Genomic DNA, 17,404 nt, shown 5'->3' with positions numbered 1-17,404 from the left:
AATGCATCATTACGTAAAGTTGATTCCATTTAAAAATTGTTCAACTATTTTCTGTTCAACGGGCATGCTTGACACCGATTGGCTAAGACGAAGCGAAACCAATTTGTTTGTTTTAACACTGAATATTAAGTTTTAAAAAAAGGCTGGTTATAATGTAACTGTCTTTGAAACATTTTGAGCTAGTTTTACAAATCCTGAATAGCGCTATCTGACGGATATCAGCTCTTTCAATTATATATCATTATATGAAGATATTAAGAGCCAATCAGAAAGCAGAAAACGAAACTGGGAGGACGCAAGGAAGATGGGGTAGGATATGAGAGGATAAAGAGTGTTGGAAAAGAGTAAGTGGTATAGATCTATTGTTATTATTCAATATATTAGCAATACATAAACCCTCTCTAGTTCCTCCTTCGACCTTCTAAATCACAATCAATCCTAAGATTGTTCCGTTGTTCCTGAGCTGAATGCTCACAAACAGGAGTGTCACAAACAGAAGCTCACAAACACAAGCGAAGCTCGACTATAAGTAACTACTTTGAAACAAAGTATTAAATAGGCTTGGTGAAACACAGTTGCTCCGTTGATTGGGGGCCAGCAAACTAAACCCGCACACGAAGTGTCACAACCCGATTGTGTGTGCCACCCGCGGCCCGAAAATTCGAAAATAGTGAAAAAAATTCTTTGAGCGTATAAATTTGCGGGTTACGGTCGATAGCATACAACCGAAGTTCTGGCCGCAAACAATTGATATCATGGGGTATGTTTAACATTCTTTTCCATTTTGTTTCTCGATTGTTCAGCGAAGCATGCACTGAAATCGGACGGTTTTAAACGAAGTTTTCGTCGATTCTTTCCCTTCTAGAGAACAGCCGATATGGACCACGCGAGCTCAGGTATTCGAAATCGATCGAACGACAAAAACAAGCTGGATTCCATGCACAAAACAGACCGTTTCGATATCGTTTTATCACGACCCGAATCGCCAAACCTACAGGATTATATCTGTGGAGGGCTCGAAGGTAACATCGGTGTTAGCAATTCATTACACGAGGCTTTTAGCTCCGGATTTTCGCTTCGATTTGTTGTAAAGTTCATATAATTTTCGAAATATTGCTTTATCGAGTATACATAGTGTCGCAATTTCTGCGTTAATTTGCAACAATATTACGTTTCTAGAACATCGAAATGTGTATTTTTTAGTACCGTTTCAATTCATAAGTGATCAAACACTGAGAGTGTTTGAACGTAGTAAAATGTGGACATAAAGTACTGTTTGGACTTTTGTTTATGTATTCTTACGCTGTGTACAAAGTTGTGGCTAATTCGGGACAAATCTCCTAGACAATATTAAAAACAACCACTTGAAATTTAACTTAGTCTAGCCTTCGAACATTAAGCTCTTTTAGTACGGTCTCATTTTCTGTTTATTTAAGGAAGATGCATCGTTTCAGATTTATTAGACGTGGCCGTCTGGTTTGCATTACGACGACAAATTTCATTCCTATTTACATGTAATCTGAGACTGCACAAACACGGGCTTTAAAAACGGGGCATAACAAAACGATTAAATAATTGTTCAATAAATAAAAAATCTCGGTCTGCATTAACCAATTGGCGTACAATTCTGCATCTTAATTGTCTAAGGCAAGTCCGTTCAATTTAGTTAATCTTTCTATTATTTAATTGCATAATTTCGCATTGACAGGCGATTTTGAACAGTACAATTACCTCGAATATGGTATTCACAAAAACTGCACAAAAATTTGGTCAGTGGTCAGATCCTAAAGCTGGAACTATATATGGCGTAGGATTTCCTAATGAAGATGACCTTAATAAGGTAATTAATAAAAAGCACCTATATTTTAGTTTTTATGGACCTATGCAAAAGTCTGTGCTTTAGGGTGTTACAGACAAAGCTTGCTCTTGATTGGCCAACTGGCTGCAACATGCTTTGTCTACGAAATAGGTCACAGCATACATTTTCTACTACACCTAGTCATAAGGATTTGTTACCTAACAAGCCTTGTTGCCCAACTCGAAGGTATGCTAAATTGCTAACTTGGCCAAGGTTTTAGGAAGGCCATGGTCTGACTTGTATAGTGTGACGAGAATGCAAAAACTGGGTTATATAAGTCATTTTAACTTGTGCACAAGTTGCAATTGTAGATACAAATTGTCACTGAGATAATAATAAACTATATTTAAATGTATTCTAATAACTTAATCGTGCAAGACTTGCCATTTCTTCATGTTAATTTTCATATGCGAGTGTTTACAGTGACTGCAACTAAAAAATAAGGGTGATATTTATGTTCTTGTATTTCTAGGTCCCTCAAGATGTTTTGTAATCCTAATATGTACATTTTGCATGCTTCTCTTATTAGACAGACAATACGAAATCTGGTTTTGCATTGTAAATCTTTGTTTTCCAGTTTGCAGAAACATTCAAGGAAGCAAATGGTGCAGTAAAATCTTTGGACAATAAGTCAGATAATTCGAATAATTCACCACAGACAACCACAGTTCATAATGGCACTGCACCCAAGCCAATCAATAGATCATCCTCAATGAACAGTAATGGCTCTACAGGGTCTGGAAATCAGGAGGTAAATGAACTGCAATTAAGTAGCTGGTTAGGTTAACCAGTAAATAAATATGCATTGCAAACCTCTGTAGTGCGTATTCAGCTAAAAAGTGATGGTAAAGAGTGGAAACGAAGATGTGAAAAAAACTAAAACAAATTCCGAAAATAGATATCTTGTGCTCTTGCTATTCAAAATATAACATTTTAACATAATATTATATTATATTAAAACATAATATAATATTTTGTTTTTATTGCAAAGACATTTTCAGTCCAATTCAATTGCTATGAAGATGCCTTTCTCTTGTTTTATCTTGAATTTTAAGAAAACAAGATGTCTATTTTCAGAATCTGTTTCATTTTGGAGAATTTGAACCAGTCAAATGCATGTGTTATCAGATTAACCAATCATGAGTGCAACAAGTCAGTAAAACCACCAGACATTAGATGTAAACTCCTAAATTCTACTGCAAAGTTTCATTCTGGTTTGTACAATACTTCATAGCCCTTTTATTTTACTGCTTGTTTAGGAAGTATCTTCAACCACCAATGGCTCCAAAGCATTGTCAAGTTCTATGGATGCTCAATTAAAATATGAAAATGACAAATTGAAACTAGCATTGGCTCAAAGGTTAGCTTTTTAGTCAAGGACTTTAGCTCTAAAAACAAATGACCAAAGGAAAAATTTTCTAAAGATGTTCTAAAGTTGGTTCTGTGTAATTTTCTGCTCATAACAAACTAGCAACATGCCATTGGCCAGTTGTATAAAACACTAGTTAACTTTTAACTGCAGTTAGGGACAGAAAGTGCAACCTTCACTTTTGGAATTTAGATTGAATTAAAATCACGAAACAAGACAAAAATTATGTTAATATCCTAACTTTGATGTCACAACACCTGGACTGTGGCTTAGTTTGTTATAAGCAGAGACATATCCTAAGGTAGCCCAGACGCATGTGAGTCCAGTTCAATATATAAGGGTCAGTGATACATGTGCGCAAAATTGACCGTAATATATACAACTGGACGAGAGTTGACATGATCTTGAAAATACAAATAGTTATTCAAAGGCTCTTCGTGATCTATTTAGTATTTTCATTTGGGGCTCGTTAGATCAGTAAATATTATCCCGCGTCTTTCAGCTCGGCCAACGCCAAGAAATGGGAAACAGAATTACAAAATTTACGGAACAACAACGCTCGACTCACGACAGCCTTGCAGGAAAGCACGTCGAACGTTGAAGAGTGGAAAAAACAACTTCTCTTGTATAAAGACGAAAATTCACATCTCAGAACAAGGGTAGGGAAGAAATTGACCTTTCTTATGATGACGTCAAGCTGATGACGTCATTTTGTTGCCGCGGGAAGACTAAACCCTAAATAGTGAAGGGCTACAAATGTAGAAAGTTAATGTTGACTCTTTTCGTTAGGTTCAAGAACTTGAATTTCTTCAGAGGGAAAGTGGAAAGTCAGTTGGTAATGTTACCCAGTTAGAATCAGAAAAAATGTCCTTGCAACATAAAATAGGCATTTTGGAAAAGTCGCTGGAACAACAGTCACAGGTAGTGTTTCGGCGAATTGTCTTTCTTAGGTAGAAATCGTCACCTATACCGATCAGGCTTGGACATGCGCATAAACACCTTTCATATTGGGGCCACCGTTTTTTGCCATTGAGGGGGAGGGGGTACTGATGAATTTATCTACAATTAGTGTAGTAACATTGGGATTACAAGTTTAAATTTTCTTGGAAGGAAGAACTGCCCCTTAGCCTTCCCTTTTCCCCGTTAGCGATTGAAACAATAGGGACCTTAAGCATATAGGACGGGAATGCGACGACGACGGCTATCAATACAATGGGTCATTGAAAAGAAATGAATAATTAAAGACTCATGCTGGGTTTTAGACGTCGTCTTCGTTCTGTTTACAACGGAAAAACGTCGTTTTTTACGTCGTGCCTACTGCCTAGAACGGTTGCATTTCAAGACCCAGCGAGCCCTAACTCAAATAGGCTCTATAGAATTGTCCTTAAACATAAACACAATGTTTTCAACACCTTATATCTCACTAAATCGATACAATTAATAATATACAACAACCACTTCGCCATAGCATTTATTTAAAGAAGAATTTCAGCCGCGTCGTCGTCGTGTTGCCGTCCAATATGCTTAAGGTCCCTAATATTGCTCCATTACGGGAAACAGAACACCTGATTTGATAGGTAACAACAAAAAACAATAGGACTCAATTACACTATTGTTCATTACTACACTACCCCCCCCCCCCCGCTTCTCTTTGCACACCAAGTCCATATCATTTATGTCTTGTTTAATATAGGAAATTGCTGGGATGACTTTACAATTGAGTGAATTGCAGACCTTAAAATTAACCAACAATGAGTTAGCAGATCGAGTGCGGGTATGTCTTCATTCAATGTTTGGATTGCTTTCTTTTCCCAGCTTTTATCTCATTGAACCGACCTGGTTCCCTAAACATCAGATATTTAACTATTTGCATGTCGGAAAAAATTTTCCCATTTCGTCTAAATTCTCGAGTATTTCTCGTCTAGGAACTGAAAGCGGAAAACGAGCGGCTTAGAACGGCCTCGCAAGAATTTACAACAAAGCAACGGACGATGGCCGAACAGGAAGGAAAACTGGCCGAACTTCGAGAACTATTTACAAAACTGAACACTCGTTTCACTGAGATAAACAACATACGGGAATTGATGCAAAAGAACTTAGAGGTTTAGAATCGAAGTGTGTTATGTAACTTGCTTTGCCTTTGTTGAAATGAGGTTGAGCTGAAAGACATGGTGATCAAAAAGCACAATCATTTTTTCATTCGCGAATAAGGAGACGATTATATTTTCGCATGAAGTATTGACGCCATCTGTAGTGTTTGCGATATACTGGTCACAATCACTATTAATCCGTCCTTTTTTCATTGCTTTCAAATGCTTGTTTAAAATATCTCATGTCATCTTGCCATGATGTTTTTGCCTGAGTCACACTTGTTTGGAACATTTATGAACAGGAAACTTTATTCGCATCATTAACAATATGGAATGAATGTTTTCATCTACAATGAGATCTACTTTGGAATTTTCATCTACATTTTTCATCGGAATTAGAAAACTTCAAAAACGTGGGAACATTTTAGCTAAGTGAATATAGAATTTAAAAAACCCTCCAATACAATTACAAATTCATAAAAAATTAACCTCCAATTTACAAATTCCTATAACAACCTGCAGCTTCAATTGCAATTTGACATACTTTTTATTCACGTTAAACTTTCCAGTGCGATGAATTCTATTATGTTTTTACGGAAATAAATATTGCTGCAACTTGGCATCTCATTTGACCAGAAATGTATCAACTTTTAGTCCATCATCGTTTGGTTTAATTAATATGCTACACAAGATATATAATCTCAGTTGTATATACTTAATATAAGTACCTCAAAAACACTCAAATGCTTTGATTTTTACAATATTTTTCGGAACGTAAGATATATTAAAGTATTCTTGTTCCTCCCGCAGCGAGCGTGCCTGAAGCGAAACCTCACACTTTGGTCTGCGCGCTAAATATTATTCTGGCAAAGATTCGTGACGTTGCGAACGTAAAAGTTTAAAATCTTCTAAGTTGTTATAATTTATAGATGATTTTATTGCAGAAAAAACATTCCTTATAGGAAAAGCATGGGCAAAATGAAATAAAATACTTCCTCTAGCCACGCAGCTATTTCGCGCGTCACAACTGCTTTTTACTAGGGACCTTAAGCATCTAGGACGGGAACACGACGACGGCAGCTATCAATACAATGCTTCATTGAAAAGAAATGAATTATTAAATACCTATGTTAGTTTTAGACGTAATCTACGTTCTGTTTACAACGGCAAAACGTCGTTTATTACGTCCTATGTAGAACGTCTGCATCTCAGGACCGAGTGAGCACTACCTTGAATTAGGCTCTATGGAATTGTTCCTAAACGTAAACACAATGTTTTCAACGACTAATATCTCATTAAATTGGAACAGTTGATAATATAGAACAACGCTGTATCATAACATTAATTTAAAGAAGTATTCCAACCACGTCGTCGTCGTGTTGCCGTCCTACGTGCTTAAGGTCCCTACTATTCACTTGCAACGGGCAAAAGAAATATGCAAAACATATCCCCCTGAGACCACCAAAGAAGGTTGTTTATTTTAAATTTCAAATCTCGTCATTTCATGCGTAGAACGAATTTAAACAATATACAGGGTGAGTAAAAAAAACTGACGACACCTTTGAAATTCAAATTAGCTGCGAAATTATGGCTGGAATATGACAATTCCCATGTACAATCAACAAAAACGATTTGATAAAACTGTTCTTTTGTATTTACAGAGCTTAGAATGCATTTTAACTCCCAATGGGAACAAACTTTATGTTTTAGGTTAATTATGATATGCTTCGTATACCTATGAAATATTTTAAGCAACTTCTGTCACATTACAGCCGCTATGCGACTAATTTGAATTTCAAAGGTGTCCGTTTTTTTTTACTCACCCTGTATAGTTAATCATTGCGATGCCTTATTATCTATTGTTGTTAATGCGTTCGACATATGAGAAGGGCAACGTTTAAACAAGCCTTGCTGTTAGGTGTGTCGATGCATAAAGTGCATTGTCCGTTGGAATGTTCTTTGAGGTAATAAAAGGTCGTTCAATTCGCGAACAAACTCAAATTTGGTACTCTCGAAGAAGGAAGAATCACTCGAAGAAGTTTGGGGAAAAGTTGGAAGAATCTTGCTCAGGTACATGGTCATGATTGGTTTAAGGAATCTGTTAGTTTGATCTTTGCATGGTTTTGCAATTTGCGTCGTCGTGTTGATTTGAATAGCCAGAAGACAGGAGGCATATTCTTTTTGATTTTCACTGCTATATCTTGTATATTTCGATTCAAAATGTGAAATACAAGTGAGATGTTAACTTGATTTTGTTTTTCCTTCCTTATTTTATTTCAGAACGAACTACGGCACAGAAAGACGGGAATGGCGAAACACAAACGCTTGGTTGCAGCGAATAATAGGTATTGTTCTGTTAATATATGTGTATTTTGCATTTGTAACTTGAAACAACACATTTCCACGTCGTGGGCGAAACTAAAATATAGTTTAATAATCTGGTTTTATCTGTTTATCTTCAATTCTTTATACATAAGTGACATTTCGCTTTGGAAGTTATTGATATCATATCGTCGTATCTACGTTAAGGGATCAGATGATGAAGAATCGTCGCAGGATCAGATGATGAACGATCGTTGCAGGATCAGATGATGAAGCATCGTCGCAGTATGAAGGATCGTCGCATGCAGTATCAGATGATTAACGATCGTCGCAGGATCAGATGATGAATGATCGACGCAGGATCAAATGATGAAGGATCGTCGCAGGATCAGATGATGGACGACGAGACGTGTGTACAAGCAGAAGCTGGTTGAGGTACATACTATAGGTATACTGATTAGAGTATTGCATGATTTAACGTGAGTGCATGTTTTATTCTTGGATTGATTCCTCTTGGTGGTCTAACCTAGTATATTCACACAGCAAGTGACGTGTAACTGTTCTCGACAATGCCATGATAATAGAAAATTTCTCACAGCTCTGATGAGGGCGTTTTCGAGGTTTCTCGATTAAACATTCTTAATTTTGTCACTTGCGTGTGAATGACTTAACAGCTGCAAAAGATGCATGATGGCTTTAACGCGCTGAAATGAAAGTAGCAAAATGCAATTAGCATGATCGACGCGACGCGCACGCAGCGAGAAAATATTATCAAATTCGTATTGGCCTAATTTTAGATTAATACGAAGGTAATCGCGAGTACTTATATGATTATATAAGTTTCTCTGTTCAGCCTATTATAATGCGACCGCTTCGAAGGACCGTCCGTCAATGGCATCAAAAATTATACTTTTAATGTTTCAACATTTAAATTCGAATTATTGAACTTTCAAACGAAGAAAAAAATACTATGTCGGTGATGTTTAGACATTAGCACTCTCTTCTTTCCCCTTGTTGGTATATTAATTTTTCGTATTGAGATTTTCGGGCATGAAGGAAATAAACGTAATCTAGTCATTTTAACTAACCTAACGAAGTTTCTGTATAGAAAGGAAAATATACCTCCTATATTAAATGATATGTTACATTGCATGATAACTACACTTACATAATGGGGGTTATCTGGGGATATAGTGTTTGACTATAGGTTAATATTATAATAAGTACCCTCTTGCCTTGAAAAGTGACCCTTTAAAGAAAGGCCTCTGCATTTTGACACACTTACTATGTTGTTTAATTCCTTTCACGCCCCGCCGTCGAGATGTTGTTAAAGAAGAATGCAACTGTTTGGAATGGAGCAAAGAAGCATATGGAATTTCGGTACACTGTTTACCAGAAGTAATAATTCTACGTTGCAAAAGGTGAGGAACATTATTCATTAGCCATCTTGAGTAAGTTGCATGTTGAGCCCGATAACGTAATCCAGAACGTATTACAAAAAATAAACGGTGCATGAGGTGCATGTCTTAAGAAGGGATAGTAGAAGAGTGCTGTTGTCTGCATCGGTTTCGGATGAAAAAGCATGCAAGTCGTGAATATGAAACATTTCTTTCCAAAATGCCAAATTTCCAAAAAAAGCATGTTCATAAATTAGTAATTTAATAACTGAAATAATTTTTGTTGCCACTGTCGGACAAAGCGCGGTTTAATTAGAATTTTTAACAGCCTGCTGTTTTGCAACGGACTATATTCGCGCTGCGCACGTTAGACCACCACCAGGATTCAATTGTCGAATCTCAAGAATTGCATAGCTATATGAAATTCCTGGGACTTAGTTCGGATGAGCAGAACTAAAACGGTAAACTATAAATAAAACCTGGCCTGTAATTTTGTACGATTTCTAAATGAAAACACCAAATTCGGACCGCCGGTCAGGTAACCTGAAATTCAGGTTACCTTTGGAGGGTTTTTCTCCGGGCACTCCGGTTTCCCTCCTTTTCGTTTGGCTTTAAAAAACAGTGTCCATGCCTGGGGCCAAACGTGTTCGCTGACATTCAAAAATCCTATTTATACGTGAACTGTTAAAAACGCGTGTGTTTGGCCTTCTGGGTTGGATTCCCAGAACACTGGCTTAAAAGAAATAAACATGGAGACTGGTGGGGAGACTGAGATATTTCTTCGGGAATTGAATTAAAATTAAATTTCAAAACAAGCTTATCGCGTTTTCAATGGTATCACAAAGAGGTTGCTCGAAACGGCGAAATTTTATATTTTTGGGAGTTGTATATTTCATCATTGCATCTTGTTAAATGAAGTAACTAAAGGAATAACCGCGCACCGAATATGAGTGGGGACTCGGTAACCATTTTTGCCGCCAAAACGTTGCCATTTTGATTTCTTAAACCGACGCTTCAAAGAGCCTTGAATATAGTTGCAGGTTCTTGCCGTTTATCCACGATGTTGTTGACGTTTAACTCTTTCTAAAAAACTGAACATAGTTCTCGCTTGCAAAGGGAAGGAGGAAGATCTGTTTAAACAATTGTATAAGCCATTGGGCGGCCGAAATTGACTAAGAGAAGAAAGCGAAAGTCTGGCACAGAGTCAGAGACTTAGAATAACAGGTATGCAATATGGGTCTATGCATTAATACTTTTATGATGATGACAATGTTTATGGCTCAATATCAGTAGCGTAGCCAGCCTGTCGATTTGTCCCGCTATGCTAATATTTTAGTGTTCACTGACTGTGAAAACAATAGATTTCTAAAGACGTGAATAATTATAATAACTCAAAATTTACATAGCGGGACAAAATCGTCAGGCTGGCTACGCCACTGCTCAATATTACAGTAATTTAGAGTATACTTCGTAAGCAAATAATCTACTTTCTTCCAAATAGAAAAATATTGGTTTTGTCTATGGCTCTGAATCCTGGAAAATATGTTTTGACAATGGTCTCGTAACTGGTAAGTAGTAGCTCAAATCCAGGGCGAAATTTTAATTAAGGTTATAAGCCTAAAGAAAGGATTAACCTTAAAAAACAATTGTAGTCTGCAAGCTGAGGAGCTTAGGAACTGGTCTAGTGATGAAAAAATGTTTCCCAGGATTCAATGGTTTGAATCCTGGGAAAAATGTTTCTCATTATGACTTTAAATAAAAGACTCAGATATACAAAAACAGTCTGCCAGCTCAAGAGCTGATGGCCATGTAGTAAAGATATCTGAACTTAGTGGTGAAGGCAGTTTGAATGCATAATTATAGTGATCATGAAATTCATCATATCTATAATAAATCATATATTTGAACTGCCTTCATAGATTAATGTACTGAGCTTGCACAAAATCAATATTGGTATGATGAAATTTCAAATAAATTGACAATATATTCTGCTTTTACTCTTGTGCTTCAAATCTTTGTTTTGTATATTATATTGTGTACCGGTATATAATGGTTGCTGTAATTTGCAAAACCTGTAGTGAATACCTAACCATCTCACTAGCATTATATTTGATGTTTGTGTTATGCTGTACATGTGTTTAGTAGACTTATTAAGTTGATGTGGCAAAGCATAATAAATAAATAAATAAATGAATTAAAAAATATTTGGAGCTCAATATGTGTCTATAGATTTATATAACTTTATGTACACTATGTCTAAGACACAGATGAAATTACTGTATGGTAGCAGATAGCCGTGATCACCACTTGAATGATGCATATTATATGATGAAGATGTATTATATGTATCACATCAAGAAATCTTAGCTGTAAGTAAATTCCTTTGTGTATTTTAAAATATTTATTTTAAAGTATATTTAACAATTGGTGCCTTGTCTTTTTTTTGAAAAAAATCTTGTTTTTGAAAAATATCAAAGCTTTTCGTGCTATATTACTGGCCAGGTTATACTGAGTAACAAAATTGTGGGAATCTTCAATCACCATAGTTAAGAAGACTGAACCCACCCCATAGTGGAAAATGGAGACTACAGATACAGAAATGGAAATTAGAAACCCTTTTTTATTTAATCCACTAGTTACATTACATTACATAACTCACCTTAGTCTATTTACAGTAAAATTGCAATAATATGTATCTATCATATATGTATTTACAAAAAGAAGAAAAGAAGAATAAGTTTATTAAAACATCATACCGTATCTTACAAAATATGGATTGCTTTTAATTAGCTTTAAATATTCTTGTCTTGGAGGTGAACTAGAACTATTAATATTGCTGCAATAGTAAAAGTTTGGAAACAAAAAACAACATGATTTCCTATCTGACAGAAATCGTCAATCAGGATGCATAAATATTGACTAGCTAAAGTAAAAACGTACATTATTTAATAAAAGACCGCTATCTTCCCCCTTTTGCTAAAACAGCTATCCTCCTTTCTTCCCCCTTTTTTCTATTTGTTGACTTGAAAATATTTCTGAAACAAATGCTCCAGTGTTCAGCTATATTTCCCATGCACACCCCATATCATCTGAAGTACGTGGGTATCACTGGACGCATAGATCAAAGAATTGTTTGTCTAACCAGGCTTCCTTGGGTACTGGTAATCCCAGTTGCTTCCTCCTTGAGATTTCAGTTTTGGTTATGATCATGTGATTGCTGCTTTGTGACCCCGTATCTGAGTCATGGTATATCACTGCAACTTTGGAGGACGGAGGCGAGCCATCTCCGCTGTGCGGAGTACCGACATTTGGAAGGCAGACACAAAGATACCGTGCAATAATTTTTCGCCATTTTTCATTGCGATACAGGTAGATTATCGGCTTCAGCGTGCAATGACACCACATGATCCATTTTGTTGCCGTTTCGAACGAATGCGATATGCTTGTCACTTGAATACCTTCGATGAACAGCGTGAAACAGGATGGGAACACAAACAGCATCGTAGTTCCGATCATCAAGAGGGACGTAAATGCCGACCGGCAATACTGCTCCAGTGCGAACTTTGCCACGTTGGACATCATCGTCGGGTTTATGCGAGTCCTGTAGTTCCGATACACCACCAATATGCGATAAAACGAGTATAGAATTATGCCTGTCGGAACCACAGCGCCGATCGACAACGTCAAAAGGAGACAGAATATTTCGAAAACGCCAAACGGGTGATGGTAACGTAGGTAGCAAATGTAAAAACCGGGCGTGTAAACTGTTTCAATCTTTTCGCTGGCCATGTCCATCCACGGAAGGGATATTGCTGAAGCTATGAACCATAGCAAAGCGATGCCGTTCCTGGCCTGCTCGTAGGATAGAACCCGATGGGTCTTGTGAACTATCACCAGAAATCGATCGTAGGCCAAAAATGAGAGGTTATATAAGGTTGCAATCGTGAACAGCAGGTTGAAGAAGCTGTTCAGTCGACACAAGGGATGTCCAACAGTCCACCTGTCCGTGAAAATGGCCGGGACGGCAAACGGAATGACTAAACAGGTCGTGCCGAGATCTGCTATTGCCTGACTCAATATTACGATGTTTGTGCCCGTTTTTCGATATCCTCTTCTTGACGCGGAAAGAGCGAGCAAAACGTTCCCAATAAGTGACACAAGGAAAATCACAATCAACGGAATCAATTTGAATGTAATTGCTATATTCGATGGAGACTGGTCTTCTGATGGTGACTTCATTTTACCAAATCATATATAACACGTTACACTTTTGTTATCTTTATTGAAATGTCCGAAACACGATTAAATGCGATTTATGAAAGAGCTTCAAGAGGTATATTCATGACATTAACTGACCTTCTCTGATATTGTGGCAAACCTGCCAGTGTGCTCTTCGAAAGACTCCAATCAGTCAAGAAATTAAACATTTTACATTTTTGCATAATTTTATTTTTCCAGCTGTTTCCGTAGTCTTTGACGCACACACCAATCAAACTCGCCTGCACTTTTATGGCTTTCACCGATGCCAATGGGCCGCTATTTTCACACAAGGTTGACAAATTGCTGTCAATGACATAAGAGTGGAGTAAGGGGGCTGATATTGCTTTTGTAAATCTAATTAAAAGAATACAGTGGTTTTTTTTCACTTGTACGTTTTGGTATAGGTCGTCATAGTTCTTTTAAACTTACCAATGTTCTACTAAGTTGTACATATATATTTTTATATTATTGAAAAACACTCTCCCTTTAGTAGCAGTACGTACTCCGCAAATTGTTTCTATTCTCAAGGACAAGGGCCCTCTTCAGAACATGTTATTAAGTCTAAAATCAAAAATTCGGAATTTTTATTATACAGCTGTAGTATTTTCTGTTTAAAGAGAGAGTAGCTATAACGCGAACTTATACATGCGCTAAAAAAATCATGCGCTTAGATCAATTTTAATTTTTAACCGAGGCGTTAAATAAGTTATAAAAGATACAGCTTTTTTTAATTATATCGTAAATCGTAATGTTAAGAGCTTCCTCAAATTTTTAATCAAATGTAACATTTCGTGGGCTTGTGTACGGTCATTTGCATGAAAATCGCGTTGATACATATGTGAGACCGACAGCTTGTTACTGGCAAATGCACTGAACCAGGTGTAAATGATGTTTAATATTGAAAACAAAAGGCTTTTCACAACAGGATTCTACTATATTATGACAAAATATTTGTTGACATTTATAAGGAACATTTAATATATAAAAACATGTTTTTCGATTTTGGATTGTATTATGACAGTATTGTATTATGATTTTTTGTTATGTAAACTTCGGACGAATAATCATACATATTATTGGAGATTCATGAATTGATATCCTCGGGAGAAGTTGGCAAAAAGCCATTATAAGTTTGATCATGTTATAATATCTTGATAATTACTGAAGGATAGCACATTTTGATATGTCCGAGGCCCATAATTCTTAAAATTTCCTTCAAGAATTGAATTTATTTGCTTCAAAAAACTAAATTCGCGTCGCGTTGGCGAATAGCGTCCGGCGTGTGTGGGGGGCTTCGGTGTTCCCTTTGATTGCTTCGCCTATTACATATAATTCAGAGAAACTATTATTAGTAAATATATCGGATTTTATTGATACTGGAAAATAATTATATCACGAAATTAATATACCTCATGCATGACGATAAAAACTTTCAGTGCATGCATGCAATATGTCTAAATCCTTTGAAAAATTAGTAATATTTAATGTTGATAACAGAAGTCATAATATAACAATTTTAGTACGCGCGTGCCGATTGGTCGAGAAGCGTGTTTCAAACGGGATTTTCCCGCCAAACTTGACTAGCGAAGCTATGTAATGAGAATTTGTAATTGAATCGAATTATAATACTTGTACAATCTTTTATTGAGTTATATTATGAAAGAAATAGAAAACATTTTTTCCTGTGTCTCTATACAGTTATAGAAACACTTGTTGGCGTTTGTGAGAACTCGAAATAACGTGGGAGAACCCGAAGTAGCGTGGAAAAACTCGCCCTACGGGCTCGTTTTCCTACTGACTATTTCTCGTTCTTACAAACAGATTTTGGTAATTTTGAGCAAAAGTAAAGAAATATATATTTAACCTTTTTAGAAATGTTATCTAAACTCCTGGAACAGCACGCACACATGTCACTCGTGACAATAGACCTTTTGCATTATAAACTATTTTTGATCTATGCAATCACTGAAATTAGTAGAAATGCAAAGTTTGGTTGCGAAATGTTGTAAAATACGGAAAATATAGCCTTTCCTTTGTGTTTTGGTTTTTTCCTTTGTGTTTAGCTGCAAACTGATACCCCCAAAATCACTAGTTAGTGACATGAAATTGTAAAGGCAAGGTCGCAAAGCAATAGACCATTCTTATAATGACGCCAATGCGGAAAGTCTGGTACCAAACGAAGTTTGATTGGCTCGTTGGCTATATGGCGAAACCAAACTTTGTGTAACATCACACTTTCCACGTTTAACGTTATTATAAGAATGTTATCATTACCGCTTTTGGAGACAAGTTTTTTGGAGATTCTGGCTTCTCATTGCCTAATATTTTTTTGGGCTTGGCTCAGTTGGTAGAAAATCAAAGTGCGTCAATATTTAAAGTTGTATAAACTTTATTTGGCCTCAACAATTGTGGTGCTCTCTAATTGTACAACAGTTAAAGTGTTCTAGGCTGTTCCATTGAAGTCTAAATATGACGCACACTAAAGGGGAAAAAATGAGATATAATAGACCTTTTCAGCTTGCTTCCATGCAAATTAATGTTGTGACGACCATGGGTAGCCAATAAAACTTAACCATTTCAGACCATGTGACTTAAAATGGTTAATTTGGATTCAAACTGAAAAGGTCTATTACGTCACGGCGTAGTCAATGCACGATTTTATTCACTGCATTGGTATCCTCCAAACCACCAGTTTGTGGTCGAGGCGTTAGTTGCCGTGCAACGGAAATCCTGGTTGACGTTGTCATATAGGCCAAAATTGTCTTCGCCTGAGATAATACCAACAGTTGGCCGGAAATCGCAATCTCCTTCTGTATTGTCTGTGTGTAAATTTTGCGAGCCGCTCTTGGCCCACCATTTTGCTGTGCACTGGGAACATTCATTACCTAAGGGTAATGAAGATTGATAAGATATATTTAAAGCAAAAAGTCACAGAGCCTCTGGCTGCGCGAGGTCCGGATGCAAAAAGTTCTCGAAATCGGATATTATATTAGCTTGCTCTTTATTTTTTTACATGCGATTTTTTTGGGTCTAACAAATGACAGCTTACCTCGTATGTTGATATATTCCATCTGTTTACAGAGACCACTTTCAATGAACGTCATGATATCAAAATCTTTGAAATTTCCTCTCACTTGATCACGACCGTCAACTCCATTGACAGGAAAACTACATGTCGCTCTCCAGTGGGTTGACTTCGCCTTCAAACTGATCATTTGGGGCTGGCTCATTCTGTACCGGTCAAAATTTGGTGATTTCTCGTTTACTGGGGCATTTGTCTTCAACGGATGTTTTCTAAACGGATCTTCGTCTTTGTTTGACATGTTGAATGATTCTACTAGTGTCCAGGCTGCAGCAACTTCGGGTACCATGTCGCAATACACGCTGTCCAAGCTGTTGTCTTCTTCGTTATAGATTTTGTAGTAGCCGTCACTTGTTAAGCCTCGCTTCAAATGATCCAAGCAACTTTTGGGTGACAAATAGTTACATAGATTCTGAAGTGAAAGTATATACTATGGCGTTTTAGAAATATAACTAGTTTGTTCTTATGCAATTAATTTAAAGTGTTTCAAAACACCTAACTTTCCAATTAGCTACATTTTTCACCACATTTTTTTGTACAAGGCAACTTACAGAATGTCTCTTTAATTATATGGTAATTCTCGTTCTCATGTTGTTAATGATTAACCTTACAATCATATTTCACCCTTGTAAAGATACATTGTGTTTGCATTTAGTTTTTTTTTCTAAAACACGTGGATTGTACACAAATCGTGTTTTCAACACTGCTGTATTTGAAGGGCAGCCAGCTCTTCATTTGCAAAGTTGAACGAAGAAAAAGCATGTTAGGCCCACTTAAAGCTGTGGTCAACTCGACTTCTCTTGAAAAGCAGAAACTAGCTTCATATGATTATATAAAGAATCGATCAACATGGTACCTAATGACAAATTCTGCAGTCTAAGCTGAATTTAAATAAAACGAATTTAGCTACATGATATTTGTGATTATTTACTGGCTGGATACGATAATATATATAGAAGTGCATATAATATAGAACAGCATATGGGTATATGCATAACGTACCCCAGAACACTGGTCAAGCGCGAA

At 36.6% G+C, this 17,404-nt stretch overlaps 3 protein-coding genes across 3 annotated transcripts; 1 reads left to right on the top strand and 2 right to left on the bottom strand.

The window, feature by feature from the left end:
• The first annotated feature begins 675 nt into the window (after positions 1 to 675).
• On the top strand, positions 676 to 6,031 carry LOC114534510 (homer protein homolog 2-like). The gene is made up of 9 exons (XM_028555963.1): positions 676 to 760; positions 866 to 1,022; positions 1,709 to 1,840; positions 2,436 to 2,609; positions 3,118 to 3,218; positions 3,730 to 3,886; positions 4,017 to 4,148; positions 4,921 to 5,001; positions 5,153 to 6,031. Exons 1-9 carry the CDS (start codon positions 756 to 758, stop codon positions 5,333 to 5,335), a joined length of 1,122 nt encoding a protein of 373 aa, XP_028411764.1. The 5' UTR covers positions 676 to 755; the 3' UTR covers positions 5,336 to 6,031.
• A 6,126-nt stretch (positions 6,032 to 12,157) lies between these two features.
• On the bottom strand, positions 12,158 to 13,275 carry LOC114534490 (probable G-protein coupled receptor 63). The gene is made up of 3 exons (XM_028555938.1): positions 12,863 to 13,275; positions 12,533 to 12,689; positions 12,158 to 12,217 (listed from the first exon to the last, which is right to left on the bottom strand). The coding sequence occupies exons 1-3, from the start codon at positions 13,273 to 13,275 to the stop codon at positions 12,158 to 12,160; spliced, it is 630 nt and encodes a 209-aa protein (XP_028411739.1).
• A 2,679-nt stretch (positions 13,276 to 15,954) lies between these two features.
• Positions 15,955 to 16,667, bottom strand: LOC114534489. The gene is made up of 2 exons (XM_028555937.1): positions 16,346 to 16,667; positions 15,955 to 16,181 (listed from the first exon to the last, which is right to left on the bottom strand). Exons 1-2 carry the CDS (start codon positions 16,665 to 16,667, stop codon positions 15,955 to 15,957), a joined length of 549 nt encoding a protein of 182 aa, XP_028411738.1.
• Positions 16,668 to 17,404: the final 737 nt, after the last annotated feature.

The sequence above is a fragment of the Dendronephthya gigantea genome, unplaced genomic scaffold (assembly GCF_004324835.1).
Source record: "Dendronephthya gigantea isolate DGI-Jeju-01 unplaced genomic scaffold, DenGig_1.0 000102F, whole genome shotgun sequence".
Classification (NCBI taxonomy): Eukaryota; Metazoa; Cnidaria; class Anthozoa; order Malacalcyonacea; family Nephtheidae; genus Dendronephthya; species Dendronephthya gigantea.
The sequence above is the reverse complement of the archived record's forward strand: the minus strand, read 5'-3'. Positions and strand labels throughout refer to the sequence as shown.

What these genes read in the sequence shown, in the direction of transcription:
- LOC114534510 (XM_028555963.1), top strand. An exon ending in AAACTAGCATTGGCTCAAAG is followed by an intron (nt 3,219 to 3,729) that starts GTTAGCTTTTTA and finishes CGCGTCTTTCAG; the next exon opens with CTCGGCCAACGCCAAGAAAT. An exon ending in ATTCACATCTCAGAACAAGG is followed by an intron (nt 3,887 to 4,016) that starts GTAGGGAAGAAA and finishes TCTTTTCGTTAG; the next exon opens with GTTCAAGAACTTGAATTTCT.
- LOC114534490 (XM_028555938.1), bottom strand. Translation starts at nt 13,275, where the DNA reads ATGAAGTCACCATCAGAAGACCAGTCTCCATCGAATATAGCAATTACA. An exon ending in AACGGCATCGCTTTGCTATG is followed by an intron (nt 12,690 to 12,862) that starts GTTCATAGCTTC and finishes TGGTTCCGACAG; the next exon opens with GCATAATTCTATACTCGTTT. An exon ending in ATGATCGGAACTACGATGCT is followed by an intron (nt 12,218 to 12,532) that starts GTTTGTGTTCCC and finishes TGAAATCTCAAG; the next exon opens with GAGGAAGCAACTGGGATTAC.
- LOC114534489 (XM_028555937.1), bottom strand. Translation starts at nt 16,667, where the DNA reads ATGGTACCCGAAGTTGCTGCAGCCTGGACACTAGTAGAATCATTCAAC. An exon ending in GGAATATATCAACATACGAG is followed by an intron (nt 16,182 to 16,345) that starts GTAAGCTGTCAT and finishes CATTACCCTTAG; the next exon opens with GTAATGAATGTTCCCAGTGC.